At 39.2% G+C, this 19,259-nt stretch overlaps 3 protein-coding genes across 4 annotated transcripts; 2 read left to right on the top strand and 1 right to left on the bottom strand.

The window, feature by feature from the left end:
* Positions 1-2,984: 2,984 nt before the first annotated feature.
* ankrd39 (ankyrin repeat domain 39) lies at positions 2,985-5,444 on the bottom strand. 2 transcript variants are annotated; one of them, XM_067604391.1, is made up of 4 exons: positions 4,967-5,444; positions 4,608-4,711; positions 4,303-4,431; positions 2,985-4,179 (listed from the first exon to the last, which is right to left on the bottom strand). In XM_067604391.1, the coding sequence occupies exons 1-4, from the start codon at positions 5,058-5,060 to the stop codon at positions 4,033-4,035; spliced, it is 474 nt and encodes a 157-aa protein (XP_067460492.1). In that variant the 5' UTR covers positions 5,061-5,444; the 3' UTR covers positions 2,985-4,032. The 2 variants fall into 2 exon arrangements, with proteins under 2 accessions (XP_067460492.1, XP_067460483.1); XM_067604382.1 differs by having other exon boundaries at positions 4,303-4,506; positions 4,967-5,442.
* A 424-nt stretch (positions 5,445-5,868) lies between these two features.
* kctd9a (potassium channel tetramerization domain containing 9a) lies at positions 5,869-12,688 on the top strand. Its single transcript, XM_067604358.1, has 12 exons — positions 5,869-6,061; positions 7,281-7,402; positions 7,498-7,541; positions 7,641-7,734; positions 7,894-7,952; positions 8,058-8,186; positions 8,305-8,372; positions 8,466-8,561; positions 8,643-8,792; positions 9,707-9,812; positions 9,895-10,028; positions 11,060-12,688. Exons 1-12 carry the CDS (start codon positions 6,014-6,016, stop codon positions 11,174-11,176), a joined length of 1,167 nt encoding a protein of 388 aa, XP_067460459.1. The 5' UTR covers positions 5,869-6,013; the 3' UTR covers positions 11,177-12,688.
* A 73-nt stretch (positions 12,689-12,761) lies between these two features.
* LOC137193138 (progonadoliberin-1-like) lies at positions 12,762-13,735 on the top strand. The gene is made up of 4 exons (XM_067604371.1): positions 12,762-13,048; positions 13,194-13,332; positions 13,413-13,511; positions 13,645-13,735. The coding sequence occupies exons 1-4, from the start codon at positions 13,038-13,040 to the stop codon at positions 13,690-13,692; spliced, it is 297 nt and encodes a 98-aa protein (XP_067460472.1). The 5' UTR covers positions 12,762-13,037; the 3' UTR covers positions 13,693-13,735.
* Positions 13,736-19,259: the final 5,524 nt, after the last annotated feature.

Genomic DNA, 19,259 nt, shown 5'->3' with positions numbered 1-19,259 from the left:
ATGTGGTTGAAATGACCTATCATTTATCAAAATATCAAAATATAAATCTGCACGTATGTTGATCAGAACAACAAAGTCATCCATCACATGGTACTCTGTGATTGGCTGGATCACCTGATAAGCTTGACATTTCCCACAGTCTCTGTGCTGATTGCCTGCAAGAGCTGGTCTGTGGCCTCTGGACTCGTGGCTCTTATCACCCGCTGACCTGGAAAGGGGGAGCGTAAGATCTGCAACATCACTTCAACCGGCAGACGACATGCTGCTTTGAAGTGGGAGTGGACCTAAATTGGATTATGCAGCATCTCTGAGGAGCAGCTCCCGTAGATTTGATTACATACACCCCCTCACCCAACACCCACACTCCTGCTTCACCAATGCAGATGAGACGACATGGGGCGGTCTTCCATGCCAGACTCTGATACTCCAGTCTTAATGTGTGCCCATCTGCCAGCCATTTACCTGATTACTTCAGTTTAACTCAAACAGGTCCGGCTCTGCCAGGGCAGCTGGGAGGCCAGAGAATGGCATCAGTTTAGTACAGGTGGACACAGAAAAGATAAGGACCAGACGACCCTTTGATTAATCAAAACAAGCACCCATGAATTAACAAAATGAAGGAAATTAACATTTGGCACACTGAAACATGAGGGTGAAATATTTTATAGTGTTGAACTCAATTTTTGTAGCCACAGAAACTACTAATTTTACCACTTAAACATAATCTTCAAGATGGAGCAATATAAACAGAGAACAAGCTGTTCTTGTCATCTTCGCTTTCTTAAAGTTCTTACAGACGAAAGTGCGAGCCTATTTAAAATAAAATCCCAGGCACTAACTTCAAATCCTCCACGCAAGCATGGCACACAGACCACCTTCTATTTCTGAGGAAAATAACATCCAGTCCTGGTTTAACTTGTGCTCATTATGGTGGAAGTGGGTTCCCGGGCCAGGAAGTTTCATTGCTTTCCAAATAAATCTCACTAAACAGAGCTGTAATCCAAATTCCTCATCTTGTGGAGTCCTCCCTAAGTCCTCACATTACATGAAAGCTTTCAAAAGCTATAGGCATAAAAACTCACACCTTATTCTTCGAGGTATCACTCATTGTAACATTTTCACAGGCAAAACCGAATAAAGTAGCACAGTTGTTTGAAAGAAACTGAAAAAAAGTGCCTTTTTTTCTGAGAGAGCTGCTCATTTTCACCTAACACAAGCCAGTTTTTGATTGTTTCCACATAAAGGGGCTCTAAAATTCAAACCAGCTCATGAAAAATTATCCAAAAAAAGAATGAGGCCCTTCAACATTCCTCCAGTTTTACCGAGTGACACAGAGGGTTTTCATTACCTCGCTCACTGCTTGCAAATCTAAGACATCAACTTTGATTATGTTACATAGAACCTGGCAAGGGAACAATCAGTGGGTGCTGAGGGCGGGTGTGATCGTCTGTGTGCCAGTCAAAATCACTCTGCAAAGTCAAATAGCATAATGAGCTGTGTTTTTAGTGCCATTTAGAAAACAAACAGGGATATCTCCAGACCAATCTCCTCAGTGACCAGTGAAAAAAAAGGCTGCTATCATTGACATGTGGCATTCAAGTTGGGTGATCTTGGTAACAGCTCCTCAGCTGTGTGGAAGGAGGAACTTGTCACTGAGCCTAAACAGCTCTCTTGGCTTAGTTCTGCGAGCTAAAATACCCCCATCCCACCCCATCTACCCCCCCGACGCCCCTTCTCCTTGTGCTGTGTGGCGTCAGCTGCAATGAGCTCCAGATGTGGCCTGGCACCCCTCCAGTCACCGCACTGGATGTGGTTTGAAGGTAGTTTGGAAACACCACCCACCAGCGGACCCAATGAAAGTTCCTCAGACTGCAGCGAGAGGTTTCTGTCGCGGGTTTGTATTTATGCGGACTGCAGGAGCGCAGAAGAAGTGCAGAAGTGCACATCTGGGGAAGGAAAAGGTATCCGTCTCTATATATGTGCATGTGTTACTTATTCAACATGCTTATGTGAGACAATAGTTAGAAGTAGTTCCATCTGTTTCAGTAGATATGGAAATATCAACATCCTTTATTTGCCCCCCAGGCTTCCATTCTTTGTTCCCTTTGTGTATAAATACTGTTTAAGAGAGCACTCAGTAATCTGAGTGATGTGACCAGCCTTTGATAACTTGAGTCATCTCAATGAGAATGGAAAGACAAAAGCTAATAACTTTGAAATGTTTTACAGAAACAGTTGAACTAATTTATCCATTCTAAAAAAAAACAGTTATCCTTAGAAATACACATAAAACCTGGTGGTAATTATGCATTATCTTTAGTACAGGTCAAAGAGGCATCAAAAACACCATTTATAGTAAATAAGAAGCCTGGGTTTCTAGGTTGTGTGACATTTGTGTGGTTTGAGGTCATCATTTCACCAAAATACACAGACCATCAACATCTGCAGTGGTAGGTTAGGTCTGAAGTATTTGCCAAAATACTTAAAACCTGATAGAAGCAGTTCAGACATGTGGCTGTCACTGGCAAAAAACAGTATGTGGGTTGAGTGTTTCTGAACACCAAGTCAAATGTATAAAATGTCTAATTGAGCAAATACATCAAAATGAACTGCAATCATCATCAGATAAAGGAAACATTTTTAAAATGTTGCGGTTTACTTGATACTTTGAACAGCCCACTTCAGAGGCATATACATGAGATGAGTAGCCACTCATAATGACTTACTATCAGCTGTAACACTGATGCTTTTTTCTTTTTCTAACAGTTACCCTGTTTAGTTTTCCAACCGTGTGCTGGGAGGATCGAATGAGGTCACTCTGTGTAAACTGCCAGCTAATTCTCATGGTCTAGTAGAAAAAAACACATGCTGCTTTTAAGCCAATGGCTCCCCCTGCTGCCCAGCATCTGCTGTGCCAAACCCAGCCAGGATCACTTCAGATTAATTTGCCTGACAAAATTAAACAAATAAGCCAAAAACATGCACAGCTTTTGCCTCCAGTTTTAATACACTCTGATTGACTCTCAAACTTGCCACATGGTCAAAGCAAACAATCATAAACACTGTAGAGAGAGCAGATGCTGTGCACTCAACAAATTCAGCATGTGACTGACATTCAAATGACTCCAACCAATCATCACTAACTATGCTTAAGCTTTGGGTGCTTTCTGGCTCACTGTGTCGAATTCACGTTTTATGTAATTTTATCACCTTTCAAGATAATCCAATAATTTTTTTGTGTTCCTTTTGAAAATTGATGCAGCTTGCCTGCTGCTTTCAGCTCTTTCATATTAAAATGGAAACTTCAGTCTCTTAAACTGAGCTGCTGTTTGTCTGTTGGCAGATGAATTTTCATGCATGCTTTTGTATTGAACTTACAAATTTGAGTGCACAAGGCCAAAGGACCCCGCAGTAAAATATTTAACAAAAGTGCAGTACAGTTCAGTGTGACTACAATGTCTGAACATTTAGATTCAACCACTAACACCACATCAGATGGTGAAGTGGGAATAGTCACTTAATTCCTCCCACTGATCAATCACATATGTGTATTTATCACTACTCAGCTCTTAAACCCCAACGAAACACCTCAGTTGTAACCATCTCTTCATAACATAACATAAAGGCTGATGTATTGTTTTTTTCTTGTCATGGTCAATGATAAAAAGAATCTGGAGACGGCTGCTGTCATTGACCAATCAAAACAGAATTATTATTTATTTACCACTACTTGATAAGAGTGCAGCAGAAACAGATGCTGGACCTTGGTGTGATTAGATAGGTTATAGATAGGTTATAGCTCATAGATATATATAGTTAGTATGGTGATGTAATGTTCAATAGGCTACATTCAGTGGTACTTTGTTGAGGTTCAGTTGAGAAAAAAGCAGACAAATATAGTGAGGTCAAGGTGAATGTAATCCGGACTTAAAGTGGACCTCACCTATTTATAAAGTCTGTTTTGAGCTCGTATAATTTGTCTGTTCATAGTCAGTAGTGACTCTGCGTACTGCAGGTGCAGTGTGTCCGTTGTCATTGAGGCGGTTTTAAGAGCTGCTGCAGATCTCCCTGAGGTGCCAGCTGGTAGGGTAGCTGGAGCCTCTTGTTCTCCTGGCTGCAGAGTGCTGGACAGTGTTCAAGAAGCAGCTGACACACCTCTTCATGACCCCGTTCTGCAGCCTGCTCATGCATGTAACAAAATAACACACACAGGTACAAGTTTAATCATAATAAATATACTTTGTAACTCTGGAATGTTTTTATCATGGCAGTGCTGTAGTACATGTGCTATGACATGCCTACCTTGTGTAAAGGAGACGCACCGTCGTCATCACACAGCATTGGATCTGCCCTGTGGTGCAGCAGGAGTCTAACCACATCCAGATGACCACAGTAAGCTGACCGATGGAGCGGTGTGGCACCGCCTGGTGTCTGAGGAGATGCACAAGCACCATTCTCAAGAAGAAACTTGCATACGGCAAGATGACCACTGCGACTTGCATAATGCTGAGACAAAACATACAATAATGAAACAGAAATTTAGATCCATGACATGTGAACAGGGAATACAACAGCTAATGCCCCGAACAGCTTCCCAGCAGACTCACTAGAGCTGTGTATCCAGCTGAGTCTCTCAGGTTAGGATGTGTGCCTTTCTGGATCAAGGACTTGACCCTCTCCAAGTCCCCATCCATCGCAGCAGACCAGATACCTGCATATAAGAATAACACTTATGATGACAAAACACAGCAGTGCACTTCAATGACAGATGAGACTCATCAATAAAGAACAATGTTAGTTGCAGACAAGCCAACAAAGGTGAAATATGCAAGTGTTTTAAATTTTGGAGGAGGTCAAGTCAACCACCTTAATGAAAGGATATATTCAGTCAGTGTGTTGTAAAACTCTGTTGGTATGGCACCAACAGAGTGTAAACACATGCCTGACATACTGTATAAAAGCAAACCTCGTTCAAAATCCATTTCACTCAGCGTCTGGTGAACACTGGGACAGGAGGCTGGATGGGAGCAGCACGCACATTGCTGTCGATCAGACGCCATCGTGTTAATGGGCACAGACAGGGTGATGAAAATAGCCCCAGTCTAATTCAGACCTGAGGCTGGACATTAGTTTTGAAGTTATACACACGGAGTAAACATGTTTCTGTTAGTCAGTTCCGTGTGTTTCTTCTTCTATTACAAGTGGTCGACCAAGTTTGTGGTGTATTGCACCACCAACAGGACCGGCTTCCCACAACACACACGCCCAGAAATAAAGTTAGACGCAAATGAATTCATAAAGAATTACAATGAATTTGTAAAATATGTTTGAACTAATGTAGACACGCGGTAAAATAAGAAATTACTGTCATACAAAACAAACGGGCTTAGGGATGGCGAACAGCGGATGGTGGATATTAGTAAGGGACATACGAGATTTAAATCAAGCGTAGCTACGTATGAGACCCCGACCAATCGTAGAGCTGCAGCCAGAAGGCATTCTTCAAGTGCTCTCTGTTATTGATAAAGTTGTTTGTTGTAGCCTATTTGTTTAGGAAAAACGGCAGCACATAATGTCGTTCTGTGGCGGCGAAATGATGATGAAATGCGAGCTATTACACTGATGCACTTTTTTTTTTTATACATATGCATCACTATTGGTAATCATTTCTAATATGACTCATCTTTTCTGTTTTCTTTAATGTCCTACATTAGCAAATGTACTATTTAATATAATTATGTAATACATAATTATATTAATGTCAACATACAGTACTATCATGCTCGGGTATGGCTAAAAGTCCAATATCTCAGCTTCTCCGACACATAATAGTACAGTCTTATAATCTCTGATTTTTTCGATTGTTCCTAAAGGCATCTTTTGTCTCGTGTTGTTGTCTGATGCAGCTAGCTATAGCCAGCTTGATTCTGCAAGCGAGTGTTAGCTGGCAGAGGCCACATAATTACTATTGTTAAAATTACAACAAAGTACTTAAAACCAAAGCACCTAAAGAATGAGAAGAGTTACGTTATTTGTTAACGGGACATCTAAAAATGGCAAGGTGGGTAACGACCGGGCAGACTGTGAGTGAAGGAGCTAGGGCCGCAGAATGACTGGCGTTTTACTGAACATAACTTACGTGTTTAATTATAGCTAAAGAAAATATTACACTTTTATTATCAACTATATCAAGTAAAGGTAAATGTTAGCTCCATGTGATATTTCCTACATATGGCATGAACTTAGCTCACCCTGCTTATATTGCTAAATGCGACTGATAAATCTCGTATTAGACTAGATCAGTTTTTCCAACCTTTTTTGGTCTGTGAACCCTCAAAATAAAGTAAAGTCTACGTGGGACCATCGTCACATGTTGCATTGTCTGCCAGTTAAATTACCGATTATTGTTTTGATTCATCGGTTAATCGTTTTGTCCACTAAATGTCAGAAAAAAAGTGAAAAATATTGGTTTAAGTTCTCGACAGTTCAAAGTTACATCTTCAATAATCTGGTTTTGTCTGATTAACTGCCCAAAACCCAAAGATTCAGCTTATCATCATGACTCACAAAGAAAAGCAATAGGCTAAGTCATCACATCTGAGAAGCTGAAACAAGCTGATTTTCTTCTTACATTTTTGCTTAAAAAAATATTAAAATGGTTCTTCGGTTATCAAAATAGTTGCTGATTAATCTCTGACTAATTGATTATTCGACTAATCAATTATTGACTAACCTCGCAGCTCTAGATAAATGACTTATTTTGTTTTATTTGAACAACTTTTAGAGGCTTGAGGAGGTAAAATACAGAAATCCACAAGAAATAAAGCAAAAATAAGAAGAAAGCTTGGGGAAAAAAATCACTATTTTGTTTATCCTATCCTGTCCTATCATGACGTGACCACTTTGATTAATTCCTTGTGGGTCCTGACCCCCAGTCTGGGAGCCACTGGACTAGATCAGTGGTTCTCAAAGTGGGGTATGGGGACCCCCAGGGGTCCTTGAGGTGGTTCCAGGGGGCCCCCAGCAAAAAGCCATCCACAAGTAACACAATTTCAGGATGTATGACTATTTTGGTCATGGGCTTTATACACTTTACGTAATAAAACATCCAAAAGTAAAAATCTTATGTGGGGGTGGGGGTCTAATTTGTGTCAGTTTAGGGTTATTGATGTGAAAAAGTTTGAGAACCACTGGACTAGATGATTTTGTTTCTGTTCTGTTTGTTTTGTTAAGACAGTACCGTAAGACCCAGTGATGTCTTATCTTTCTCTATCTCCCAGGTTGTAGCAGTTTATGGAGCCTTGTCTGACTTACTATCCGTAGCAAGCAATAAGTTAGGAATCAAAGCCTCCTGTTTATACAATGGAAAAGGTGGTCTCATAGATGACATCGCCCTTATAAGGTAACAAAATGTTAACAGTTACTGTATGCTGCTGAGCTCATTATGAATTTCTATCACCTCATTGTGTGTCTTATCTGTCTAATCTGTGCTAACAGAGATGATGACGTGTTGTATGTCTCAGAGGGAGATCCATTCATTGGTGAGTGCTGTCATGTTTGCTGCAGGAGTCCCGTTCACTGACCAGTGAATAAAGTCTCACTCAGACACTTTTGTCTTCTTCCTCTCTTTTATATCTCAGACCCTCAGAATGAAGTCAAAGTTACTGATCAGCATGGAGCTCACACTGATTGGTTGACCCTTAATATTGGTGGTCGTCTGTTCACCACCACCAGGTATGTGACGTCCTATTAGCTGTTTTCATTGTAATGAACACATTATAAAACACCCTAAATTAAACAGTATCTTTCTGTTGATAGGATCTACTGTGTTACGTACATTTTTATTCATTCACTTCTTGGCTGAACATGTCTGTTTTGTTTTTTTTTGTACAGGAGCACCTTGGTCAGCAAAGAACCAGAGAGTATGCTTGCTCACATGTTTAGGGAGAAAGGTAAGTTATGGCTACAGAGCTGAAACCAATCAAGAAACATTTCAATTTTGTTTAATGTGAATCTTCCTTTCAAATGGATTTTATGAATCTCTGTGTTTGTTCCAGATGTGTGGGGGAACAAGCAGGACGAGCATGGGGCTTACCTTATCGACCGCAGCCCCGAATACTTTGAGCCTATTCTCAACTACTTGAGACACGGTCAGCTCATTATCAATGAAGGCATCAATATACGAGGTAAGCTTTTTGACCAGTCCAAAAATGTGAAGTCTATAGAATAAAATCCTCACAGTCATTTCCTAATAACATGAGAAAATAAGCACAGTTTGGTAGAATTGTGGAATTTGTTTTCCAGGTGTCCTCGAGGAGGCTCGTTTCTTTGGAATTGAGCAACTTGCTGAACAGCTGGAAGTAGCAATCAAGGTAATATGAAGTGAGAAAGGTAGATACTTGTTTCAATTTATTAATATGATGGCTCCCCTCAGTGTATACTGACTTGCTTTACTTTCAAACCAGAACTCTCAGCCACCTGAGGACCACTCCCCCATTTCCCGCAAAGAGTTTGTCCGTTTTCTTCTGGCAACGCCCACCAAGTCAGAGCTCCGCTGCCAGGTACAGCTAATGAAAAAAGTTTTCATTAATTTACCCCATCATTTCTCTATATCAACATAATATATGACACTCTTCTTTCAGGGTCTTAATTTCAGTGGGGCCGATCTCTCCCGGCTTGATTTGCGTTACATCAATTTCAAGATGGCAAATCTCAGCCGCTGCAATCTGACACATGCCAACCTGTGCTGTTCCAATCTGGAGCGGGCTGATCTATCTGGAGCCAACCTGGATGTAAGTCTGAGAGCTCTGTTCCTGTCAGCACTCTGGGCTGTACTGTATGATCCTGGACTGTGTGTATGTAACAGCTGACCTTTTAGATGTGCAGAAGAACGCAGGACATTAATTACCATTAGATCCTGACTGATCCTGTCAGTGTGTTTTGGAGATTTAAATAATCAATGAAATTATGCTGCTGTGCCTCGTGTGTAAATGCGCAGAGCGTCTCTCAATGGGGAGATCACTGCATGATTCTATATTTGTTATATATATATATATATCTTCAGATGTGGCGCTAGAGCAAATCAATAAGAAGGGTATTTGATTTTCATGAGGTATTTGATTTTCTTTGGATGGAGAGTACACGGACCCCCGGTCCCCACGCCGAATAAAAACAGCAACGAATTTGGTCTTTGCAAGTGGATGTAATTATGTAGCCTATGTGTTTATTTGCATATATAGCGGGGAGGGAAGTGAGATCCGATCCGAAGTGGTCACTCAAGATGCATGCGGAGACGTATGTTAATGCCAACTGTAAACAGGGCCAATGATTCATGTGGACATACAGCACCAACAACAAAAGTGTTTCACTGTGGGGAAGTGAACATTTCCTACGTCTGTCTGAGTTGTGTGTAATTTTTGTGTTATTTTTAATTGTTGGCCTTCCTGCTGGTGAACAATGGGCTGTGATTTTGGTATTTGGCCACGTCAGACCTCCTGCCTCCTCAGTTTTGTGAAGTAAAGGCCATTCTGTTCTTGAACATGTTTGCCCATAGTCCACACCTACACTCTTATTCACCCCTTTAAAAAAAAATAACAAGCAGACTGTTTGCTTCTCTGTTTGGGGACTTAACACCAATGTCTTGTGGGGTGTGATGTAAAATTTTCAATAAAACATTATGAATACTGTTGATGTTTGTTTCTTGAAGGGCGCCAACTTACAAGGAGTGAAGATGCTCTGTTCCAATGCTGAAGGAGCTTCTCTCAAAGGATGCAATTTTGAAGATCCATCCGGACTGAAGGCCAACCTAGAAGGTAATCCATCACAAATCTTACTCAATTAAGTTGCGGTCCCACATTTGTTGTCATGTTTTCAGCAAGTGTTTTTGTAAATTAGGAGCCAACCTGAAAGGAGTTGACATGGAAGGAAGTCAAATGACTGGTATCAACCTGCGTGTGGCCACTCTCAAAAATGCAAAGCTGAAGAACTGTAACCTGCGGGGCGCCACTTTAGCAGGGACTGATCTCGAGGTAAGTCAAGGCTATCAGAAGGATTATCTCTAAAAATGTTCATTTAAACAGACATGTTGACGCAGATGACAGTTAGTATTTATCATGGGGCAACAAAGCAGATCTGAATAATTGTCCTACAGATGTTTTTAAGATATGTTTGTGTAGCACCTAGAGCTTAAACAATGAGTCGACGAATCCACTACACCACTGAAAGAAAATTCATCTGCAAGTATTTTGATGATAAATCAATTGTTTAAGTCATTTATCAAGAAATAATACCAAACATTCTCTGTTTCCAGCCCCTCAAAGATTTCCTTTGTTTTATATCAGTGTAAGATGAAGAATTTTTGGGGGGATTGGACTGTTTGGAAAAAAAAACGAGCAATGTGCAAACATGGGCTCTGGGGAACTAGTGCTCTAACATTTTGTAGACTAAACAATTATTTGTAAAAATAATTGATAGATTACTTGACTCTGAACATAATAGTCAGCCTGAACTGAATCCCTCTTTTTTTTCTTTTTTTTTTCCCCCCAAACAATTTCCCTACTGATAGCCCAGTAGCAGGATCCCCAAAATTTAAGCTAAAGTTGCATAGAGTTGAATAAGTAAATAACCAATTAATATGATGAGTACAATGAAGTTGATCTTTATATTTGTATTGGAATTAAATTGCTTTTGTGTATTCCCCAAAATGTTGAACTATTCCTTTAATTTTCTGCCAAACCATTTTTTCTTGAAGAAAAAACTTTTTGAACTAAATGTTAACTGTTTGTTATGAAACAAATGACATTCATTCTTTCTTTGATAAAATGACATTGACATTTTAACCCTTAATGTCAAGCTTTACACAAGCAACTGAAAGCTTCCATAAGGCAACACACTTCATCATGGCACTTGTATGAAATTGCCAGCAAGTGTGTGAACATTTTTCAACAGGCTTTTGTACGACATTCATAATACATTACAGTTCTCCACTTACATTACAAGCTTTTCACTAGTTCATGTAATCTTCCTGTCTTACTGTTACGTCCCTGCTGCGTCTTTGCAGAACTGCGACCTGTCTGGCTGTGATCTACAAGAAGCAAACCTGAGAGGATCCAACGTGAAAGGAGCCATTTTTGAAGAGATGCTGACCCCGCTGCACATGTCCCAGAGTGTCAGATAACTCGGTTACACGCCTACAAGTCCGGTCTGGACACAGATGGCTTCTTTATTACTCAGTTCCTCTTACAGTATATTCCCCTACTATCAATCTCTCTATACCTGTGTACAGCACAGGTAGTTGTATGCACATCCCTGGCATTCCACCTATGTTACATTAGCTTTAAATATCTTGCACTAGAATTTATCCAGGGTTGTCCATGTATGTTTGTATGGTAGGATGTTTTAAAATGTTCAGCTACATATATCACCAAAACAAAATAATGTTCCTAGTGTATGTAGATGTGTCTGGATGCGATCCAACAACTATACTCATTTAATGTTTTTGCATAACTTATATTCATTTCATATTACTTGACATGTTAATGGGAGTCAAAAACCAGACTTTTGCAGTAAAGTTCAGAGTACTGAGCTTCACTGAATGCTGCTGTAGCAGAAACTGAAGGGGTCATTTACCAATAACTGTCACGCTGTACGTTCCTCTTTAAGTATGTAACTTACTTTTGCTGGATACAACACACTATAAAGGAAGCAATGCAAGCCAAAGCCATACAACAGCACAGTCTCAAAGGCCAGACGTGCTGTTAATGCACCATAAAACTATGCGACAGGCTAGTTTTCAAACACAGCTTGGGTATGCAATACATGATTTACAGCTGTGAGGTTTCTCTTTTCCTACTTTTGAATATTGTGTTCTTAAAAAGCTCTCCCTCGTTTTGCGCTCTGTGAATCTACCTCTTTTGTTTTGTTTTTTTTGTAATCCGGTGTGTGAGAGATCCACAGTTGCATGCGTTTGACTGTGGTCACTACTTATTGTAATGTTTATGTACGACATTCATTATTCCTCATATCCCATTGTGAGAAAATAATCCAACTTGGTGTGCTTTAACAGAAGGCCGTGTTCACATGTTGTGGACTTGCCTGAAAACATGTTCCATTTACATGACGTATATCACTTAATCATGCTTTTGAACGTATTTGCACAAGTATATATTTGATTTGTAACATGTTATATCTTTTCACCAAAAATGTTTAATGCTTGTTATCTTATGTAAATCAAATCCAGTGCTTCCAAAAAAAAAAAAAATCACTATTAATAGATTGGGCAGATGTTTTGTTAAGGAACAATCTCACTTCAGTTCTTACTGGACATTGTCTGTTTGCATGTGTGAAGAGCTATCCTCGCCTTTGACTGGTGAAGTTTCTTTAGCTGTAGCTCAAAGCTGCTCCGATGCAATACTATTCACTCAGTTCAATCGTAGGTACCCAGCCTGTGAGAATGAATGATGAAGGCAATCATGTTGTGTATTTCACCATGAGTGTGAAAATCACAAAGAGCTATGGTTATTTATTTTAATACATCTCTCTGAATGCAATATGGGGCAGAGGTTGTTTTTTTTTTTTTGTTTGAGACAGGGGGCGGTGTAGTTCTCCCTGAGTATGATTATTGCACTCGACCGTGGAAATATATTTCCATAAATGACTGTTATAAATAAACTGCTATGAAGAAGAGTAAGTCTTTATCACCTCGTCTTTTTCTCTGTCATTAATTTGTGAATCTTTGGTTTATCAGCAAGTATTGGAAAATGACTGGAGATACTTCACGGCCATACACAAAGCTGGTCTGATGATGACACTTGTTCTTTTTGTGGAAGGACAAAAATCACACACTGTAATCTTTTTAATAGCTCTGCGGGTTACCAGTAAATGTTGCTTAATCCCACTTTGTGACCCCCTGCAGTGAAGTGTTGGGCTTTTGACAAGAAAGGAAGCAGCATATAAACCTTGGAAAATGCTCAGCAGCAGCAGCAGCAGCATCCACAAAGGACAGCAGCCAAGAACAAATCAGAGAAGCAGCTTGCCTTATGCACAGAAGGTAAAAACTTCACTGATGTGATGCATAAATCTGGGCAGGTGTAATCTAAAATTGAGGACTATGACAGTATTTGGGGTTAGATTAGGAAAAATAAGAAGATTACTGACCTGCTTATATGTGTAATATAAAGCTCTCCCCCCCTCAGAATGGCTATGCAAACCCTGGCACTGTGGTTGCTGCTTCTGGGCTCAGTGGTGCCACAGGTCTGCTGTCAGCACTGGTCATATGGACTGAGCCCAGGAGGGAAAAGGGAACTGGACAGCCTTTCAGACACACTGGACAATGTAAGCATGGCTCCTCACACTTCATCTTCAGCATTTTATTCTCTACATATTCATGGTGATGTTTCCCTCCCCCCCTTCAGGTAGTTGAGGGGTTTCCACATGTGGACACACCTTGCAGTGTTTTGGGTTGTGTGGAGGAATCGCCTTTTGCCAAAATCTACAGAATGAAAGGATTTCTTGTAAGTTTCGCTCATTTGTGATTCTGTGTTCAGTCAATCGATCAGTCAATAATGTCAAGATGCTTTACCAGATATTTCTATTAAATGTTGATTGTATTTTCACATATTTAATGTTATTCTTTTTCTCTTTTAGGGCAGTGTGACCAACAGGGAGAATGAACACAGAAATTATAAAAAATGATGATTGTTTGATTCTACAATAAATAATCATATTGGCATATCTACATTGTTTTCTGTACTACTTTTAATGATTATGATAGAATCCATTTTTATTCCACAGTGCCTTATGCTTTTCTCTGTTTTTGTGACTATTTCTTGCTCTAAAGGATTACAGAGACATTTCATTTGAATAATTATTGACACTTTTCTATGAACTTCTTATTTGTATATTGTATAACAAACATGAATTTGATCGAATTTATATCCCAGTAGTTTCTAAATTCCTGATGGCATGTAATACAGCAGATTTATATAAACAATACTTAGGTTTGGCCAAGAATCAAGTCTACAGCATCTGAAATGTCAAATATAAACATAATACAGTGGCTTTCAGGTGATGCTTTATGCAAACATAACAACGTGGACTGCATGAGTGTAAAATGATGAACTGTAGAATCAACAGCCTGAGTCTTTTATTCAGGATAGTTGATAATAATCTTATGTACAGCATGGTTTTGTCAACCACTTACTGCCCATAAGCAAGAAGACTAGAGTGTATTATAGTGCATTTGAAAGTTATGCAGTGTGTCAGCAATAGTTTGGTGTTTCAACTAAAAATAGTTTACTGTGCATAGTCTTAATTTTCTTTTTTTTGTGTACACAAACCAAAAATGACAGGTGTGTAGGGTTTTTTAAACCAGCAACAGAGAAAAATGTCAAATGATAATATAAAGATTTTTTTTTAATGATTTTATGTAAAAAGAAGCATTTTTATGCATGTTGCAGTCAAACAGACTGGACAGAAATGTGTCTTGAGCCTAAAATGTCACACAAACACATGAGCTCATTATGTGGCTTTTGTTTTCTGGGGCTTGAACATGTCTGTCTCGACTTTAGAGTCAAGACTTGACTACTTGTGACTTGTACAACTGTCATGTTCCCACTTCTGCTTCAAACAGCAGCACAAGAGTTTTATTTGTTTTCTGACAGTAAAATGTTTTAAAAGCAGCATTTTCTGTGCTGTAAGACGGAATGTGTGTCACCAGAATATCATAATGAGCATTCTAATATATGCGAATTCTAGAACTACCAGCACATTATCATAATGTAAAAATTCTACACTGTCCACTCAGTCTCACTCAGATCTTGAACTGAAAGGCAGTTTTTTTTCAGTGGGAATATATCTTCAAATCTTCAGTCATCTGTTTCTTCATATTCGATGGGATCTTTGTTCAGTTGATACACATGGAGAGTAGACACAGCGGGAGAAGCATGGTAAGATTTTCTTATTTGAAGATGGCAAACCTTTGGGCAAACATTGACTGTAATTTAGGATTGCACTTATCTGGGATAGCTTACTTTTTCTCTCATGTCTTTGTATTTGCCTCAGGTTTCAACAAATTAATTAAATGTTGTCTTTTTCTGGAAAGCAATTAGATTTTCATACAGTTTGATAACTAAAGTTAATGCCTCACTTAAAAAAATAATGTCAGTCTGTGTAAGAATCTGCTCCCAACCAACCCCCAAATACCCCAAAATACACTTTATTGCATATTTTAATTGATATGCAATAAATACAGGATTGATTTCATGATTGAAACAGGGTTTCTCTCCAGTTTGTGACATATGTTTATGGTGTGTACATTTAATTAAATCTCAAGATCCTAAAACAGATTTTTTTTTCTGCTGCTGTTGACCCATTGACTGAAAGTAGGCTACTCTGCGTAACCACCAATGTTTGTGTGAAAAGCCTAATTCATATTAGTTTAAATCATGTAATTTACTCATCTTATTTCTATTCCTATTTATTTTCTATTATTTTTTTATTTCACATGTATATTCTTTCATCTCAACCATATAAAAACTGGACTGTAGGCCTAATTGATCTAGATTTTCCAACAAACTCATTTACCACTGACAGGAATAGGTGCGATGGTTTGCAGTATTTAAATAAAAACACACACACACAAAATGCAATAATGTTACATATACTATAAATCTATGGAAGATTTTAGTAGGTTATTTATGAAATGCAGTGGACTAAACATATGTTTTAGTTTGCTAGATGAGTTCAGTGGTGGAGATCACACACTGAAGTACTGTAGTGAAGTACTGTACTTCAGCATTTCTATTTTATGCTACTTTATACTTCCACTCCACTATAATAGAAAATGTTATATTCTTACTCCACTATATAAAATATTATATTATGTACAATACATTAAACCACCCAACAGTATATAAAATAGTTAAAATTAGATCCACCTTGACCAGCAACATTAAAATGCTGCATGTTACATGTATGAGTACTTTTACTTTTCATACTTAAAGTAGCCTATATTTTTCTAATATGACTTACTAATTAATACAGGACTTTTACTTGTACTGGTGTACAGTATTCTTATTTTATTGCAGTATTGCTACTTTTACTTGAGTAAAGGATCAGGAAATACTTCCTCCACAAGTGAATGGACTGAAACACGTTACTCAAACATGACAATACAATGTTTGTTTCTTCACATTCACACAAAATTCAAAAGTTATGTGAATTAAGATAATAATCAGTGAAGTAAAGAGATGCCTGTGCCTTAGTAAAATGTTGGCAGGAGATTTTAATGATTTTTTCCTGATAGGCCGTTTTCACAGCAGACATTTTGACTTGTCATCGTAGCCAGCACACACAATACTGGGACCCTGAAACCAAATCAGCTAAATTTAATTCAGCCACATTACACCTGTGCTTTTCCTACTACGATATCATTTTTTTCTCTGGACTCTGAATGTGTATAGAGCTTGTTTGACCGAAATCTCCCTCTACACCTAATCATTTCAAGAATAAGTGAAAACACCTGTGTGGAGGTGCAGGGTCTAAATCTCATATCGATTCCTGGCTCTGTCTCTCTGTTTTTTTTCATTTTTTAACACGTCCTGTATATTTCTGTCTTTTTGGCATTTATAGGAGAGTCCAGGGTGGTGATGCTGCTTGCAGAAATGGAAGTGGAGGCACCTTCAAACTTTCTGTCAGCTGAAGAAGGAGGAGAGATGAGATAGAGGGCTTGCATCAGAAAAGTGGACACAACCTTTTCAGAAGCTTGCCTTGGAGAAAAAAAGCCTCACAAAGAAGACGAAGGCAGACGGTGACGGCAAAGACAACAACGCTACCGTCTGACTGGCTCCAACAGGCAGGGAAGCATCGTTCGCTTACCTTATACTGTTCTTCTCCTTCATTTCCCTCCTTCACTCATCTACCCTTGCTGTCCTTCTTCTTCTCTCTGTGACCTATCTCTCCTCAGTCTTCAACTTCCTCCCTTTTAAACATCTACCTTTCCTCTTGTTTCTTTACCTGTTCATTCTTTCCACCTTCCATCTCCTTCAATCACCTGTCCACCTTGATTTTGCTCCATAACTCATCTACTGTTCCTCTCTTTCCTTTCATGTTTTGTCTTTCACTTCTTTTACCCTCCATCTCCTTTAACTCCTATCCTTTATTCTACATTCCTCCTACCCATCCACCCTTCCCCTCTTTTATCTCCTATCTTTACCTTACGTCTTTACGTCTTCCTTTTCTTCATCCTCCCTCATTTTTCTCTCCACTGTTTCTTTCCTTCATCTCATATCCTTTCCTTCTCAACCCTTTCAGTCTTTCATCATTCATCTTCACCTCATTCTTTATTTTCCATTCCTCCTGTCCTTCACCTTTCTCGTTTTACCCATCCAACCTTCCCGTCCTTTATCTCCTACCTTTACACTATTCTTTTTCTTTATTCTTTAACCATCCACCCTTTCTCTCCTTCATCCTCCACCCCTTAACACCTCCACTCTTCCTCCTTCATTTTTCTTACTTTCCTCTCTTCCTTTCCACTACATCTTCCTCCCTCTCCCATCCACCTCTCTTCTGTCATTTTCTATCCTTTACATTTCCCCCTGTCTTCTTATTCATTTCCCTCCCTTTTCCTTCTTCTTCATATTCCTTTCTCTATTTCTCAACATCATTTCTTTAATTCATTCTTTATGTTCCTGTCTTTCATCTTCCTTCTTCTCCCCTCAACCCTTCCTATCCTTCATCATTCTTCCTGTATCTCTCCGGTCTTTCTCTCTTTCTTCGTATCCTTCATCTCTTATCCTTTTTTCAACCCTTTCCATCCTTCATCTCCTTGTCCAATCCACCCTTTCTCTCATTCATCCTCCACCTTTTTCACCTCCACACTTCCTGTCCTTTTCTGTCTTTCCCTTAAATGCTACTTCCAACTTCTTTCCTCTACCTCTCCACTTTTCTATCCCTCATCTTCTTCCTTTACTGCTCCACCTGCTTTATCTTTCATCTTATTTATCCTCCCTCTCCTACCCATCCTCCCTCAACTTTTTCTGTTGATCTTCCTCATTTGTTCTTCCTCTCTCATCCTTTTGATCTTCCTGTTTCTCCTCTCCTTCCTCTGCCTCTTTGTCTTTCACCTCTCCACCTTCCATCTGCTTCGACTCATATGCTTTGTTCTCCATTCCTCCTGCCCTTCATTTTTCTCATTTTACCCATCCACTCTTCCCCTCCTTCATCTCCTAACTTTACCTTTACACTACTCTTTTTCTTGATTCTTTAACCATCCCTCCTTTACGTCCCTAATTCTCCTTCCTTCCTTTCCACCCTTCCCCTCATCTCCCTTTCTCCTGTCAACTGTTCATCTCTTACATCTTCCTCCAAGTTTTCTCTTTCAGCTTCCTTCATCTTTCTATCCTTTCTATCTTGGGGCTGAATATGTTTATTACAGTCTGCTAAATGATATTGTTGGTGTATAGACGGGGCTGTTTGTAGTGAGGGGGAGGAGGGTCTCTGTATATGTATCTGAATGTAAAGGCTTGATGTCATGTTTTTGCATTTTTGTTGAAATGCCTCTCCACCCTTCCCTCTTCTCTTTTCTATCTTTTATTTACCTTCATCTTCTATCCTTTTACTGCAAAATCTTTATCTTCCTTCATTTGTCCATGTACATTTCATCTCTTTCAACACCTCCCATCCACCTTTCATCTTCTATCCTTTACATTTCCCTCTGTCCTCTTATTCATTTCTTCCCTCAACCCTTCCTGTCCTTCATTATTCTTATATCTTTCTGGCCTTTCTCTCATTTCTTCACCTTTTCACTCTCCATCTCGCTCCTTAATTCATCTACTCTTCTTCTCATTCATGTTTTCTCTTTCACCTCTCCACCCTCCATCTCCTCCAACTCTTATTCTTTGTTTTCCATTCCTCCTGTCCTTCATCTTTCTGGTTTTACTCATCCACCCTTCCCCTCCTTCATCTCCTACTTTTACCTTCACACTTTTCTTTAACCATCCACCCTTTCTCTTCATCTTCCTTCATTTTCCTCTGCACTTTTTCTATCCTTCATCTCTTATCCTTAGATTCTCAACCCTTTCCATCTTTCTCTCCTTCATCCTCCACCCTTAACATCTCCTCTCTTCCTGTCCTTCATTCTTCTTCTTATTTTCCCTTTCATACTCCTTTCATCCTCCACATTATTTCCTTTCACTCTTCACCCTTTCTTTTATTTCCTATCCTTTACATCTCCACGCTTCCTATCTTTAATCTTGTTTCCT

This window comes from Thunnus thynnus, chromosome 2, assembly GCF_963924715.1.
Source record: "Thunnus thynnus chromosome 2, fThuThy2.1, whole genome shotgun sequence".
Taxonomy (NCBI): domain Eukaryota; kingdom Metazoa; phylum Chordata; class Actinopteri; order Scombriformes; family Scombridae; genus Thunnus; species Thunnus thynnus.
This window is presented reverse-complemented; position numbering and strand designations above follow the sequence as displayed.

What these genes read in the sequence shown, in the direction of transcription:
- ankrd39 (XM_067604382.1), bottom strand. Translation starts at nt 5,060, where the DNA reads ATGGCGTCTGATCGACAGCAATGTGCGTGCTGCTCCCATCCAGCCTCC. An exon ending in CAGCTGGATACACAGCTCTA is followed by an intron (nt 4,507 to 4,607) that starts GTGAGTCTGCTG and finishes GTTTTGTCTCAG; the next exon opens with CATTATGCAAGTCGCAGTGG. An exon ending in GTGCGTCTCCTTTACACAAG is followed by an intron (nt 4,180 to 4,302) that starts GTAGGCATGTCA and finishes ATGCATGAGCAG; the next exon opens with GCTGCAGAACGGGGTCATGA.
- LOC137193138 (XM_067604371.1), top strand. An exon ending in TTTCAGACACACTGGACAAT is followed by an intron (nt 13,333 to 13,412) that starts GTAAGCATGGCT and finishes CCCCCCCTTCAG; the next exon opens with GTAGTTGAGGGGTTTCCACA. An exon ending in ACAGAATGAAAGGATTTCTT is followed by an intron (nt 13,512 to 13,644) that starts GTAAGTTTCGCT and finishes TTTCTCTTTTAG; the next exon opens with GGCAGTGTGACCAACAGGGA.
- kctd9a (XM_067604358.1), top strand. Translation starts at nt 6,014, where the DNA reads ATGAGAAGAGTTACGTTATTTGTTAACGGGACATCTAAAAATGGCAAG. An exon ending in GGACATCTAAAAATGGCAAG is followed by an intron (nt 6,062 to 7,280) that starts GTGGGTAACGAC and finishes TCTATCTCCCAG; the next exon opens with GTTGTAGCAGTTTATGGAGC. An exon ending in TCACATGTTTAGGGAGAAAG is followed by an intron (nt 7,953 to 8,057) that starts GTAAGTTATGGC and finishes TGTTTGTTCCAG; the next exon opens with ATGTGTGGGGGAACAAGCAG.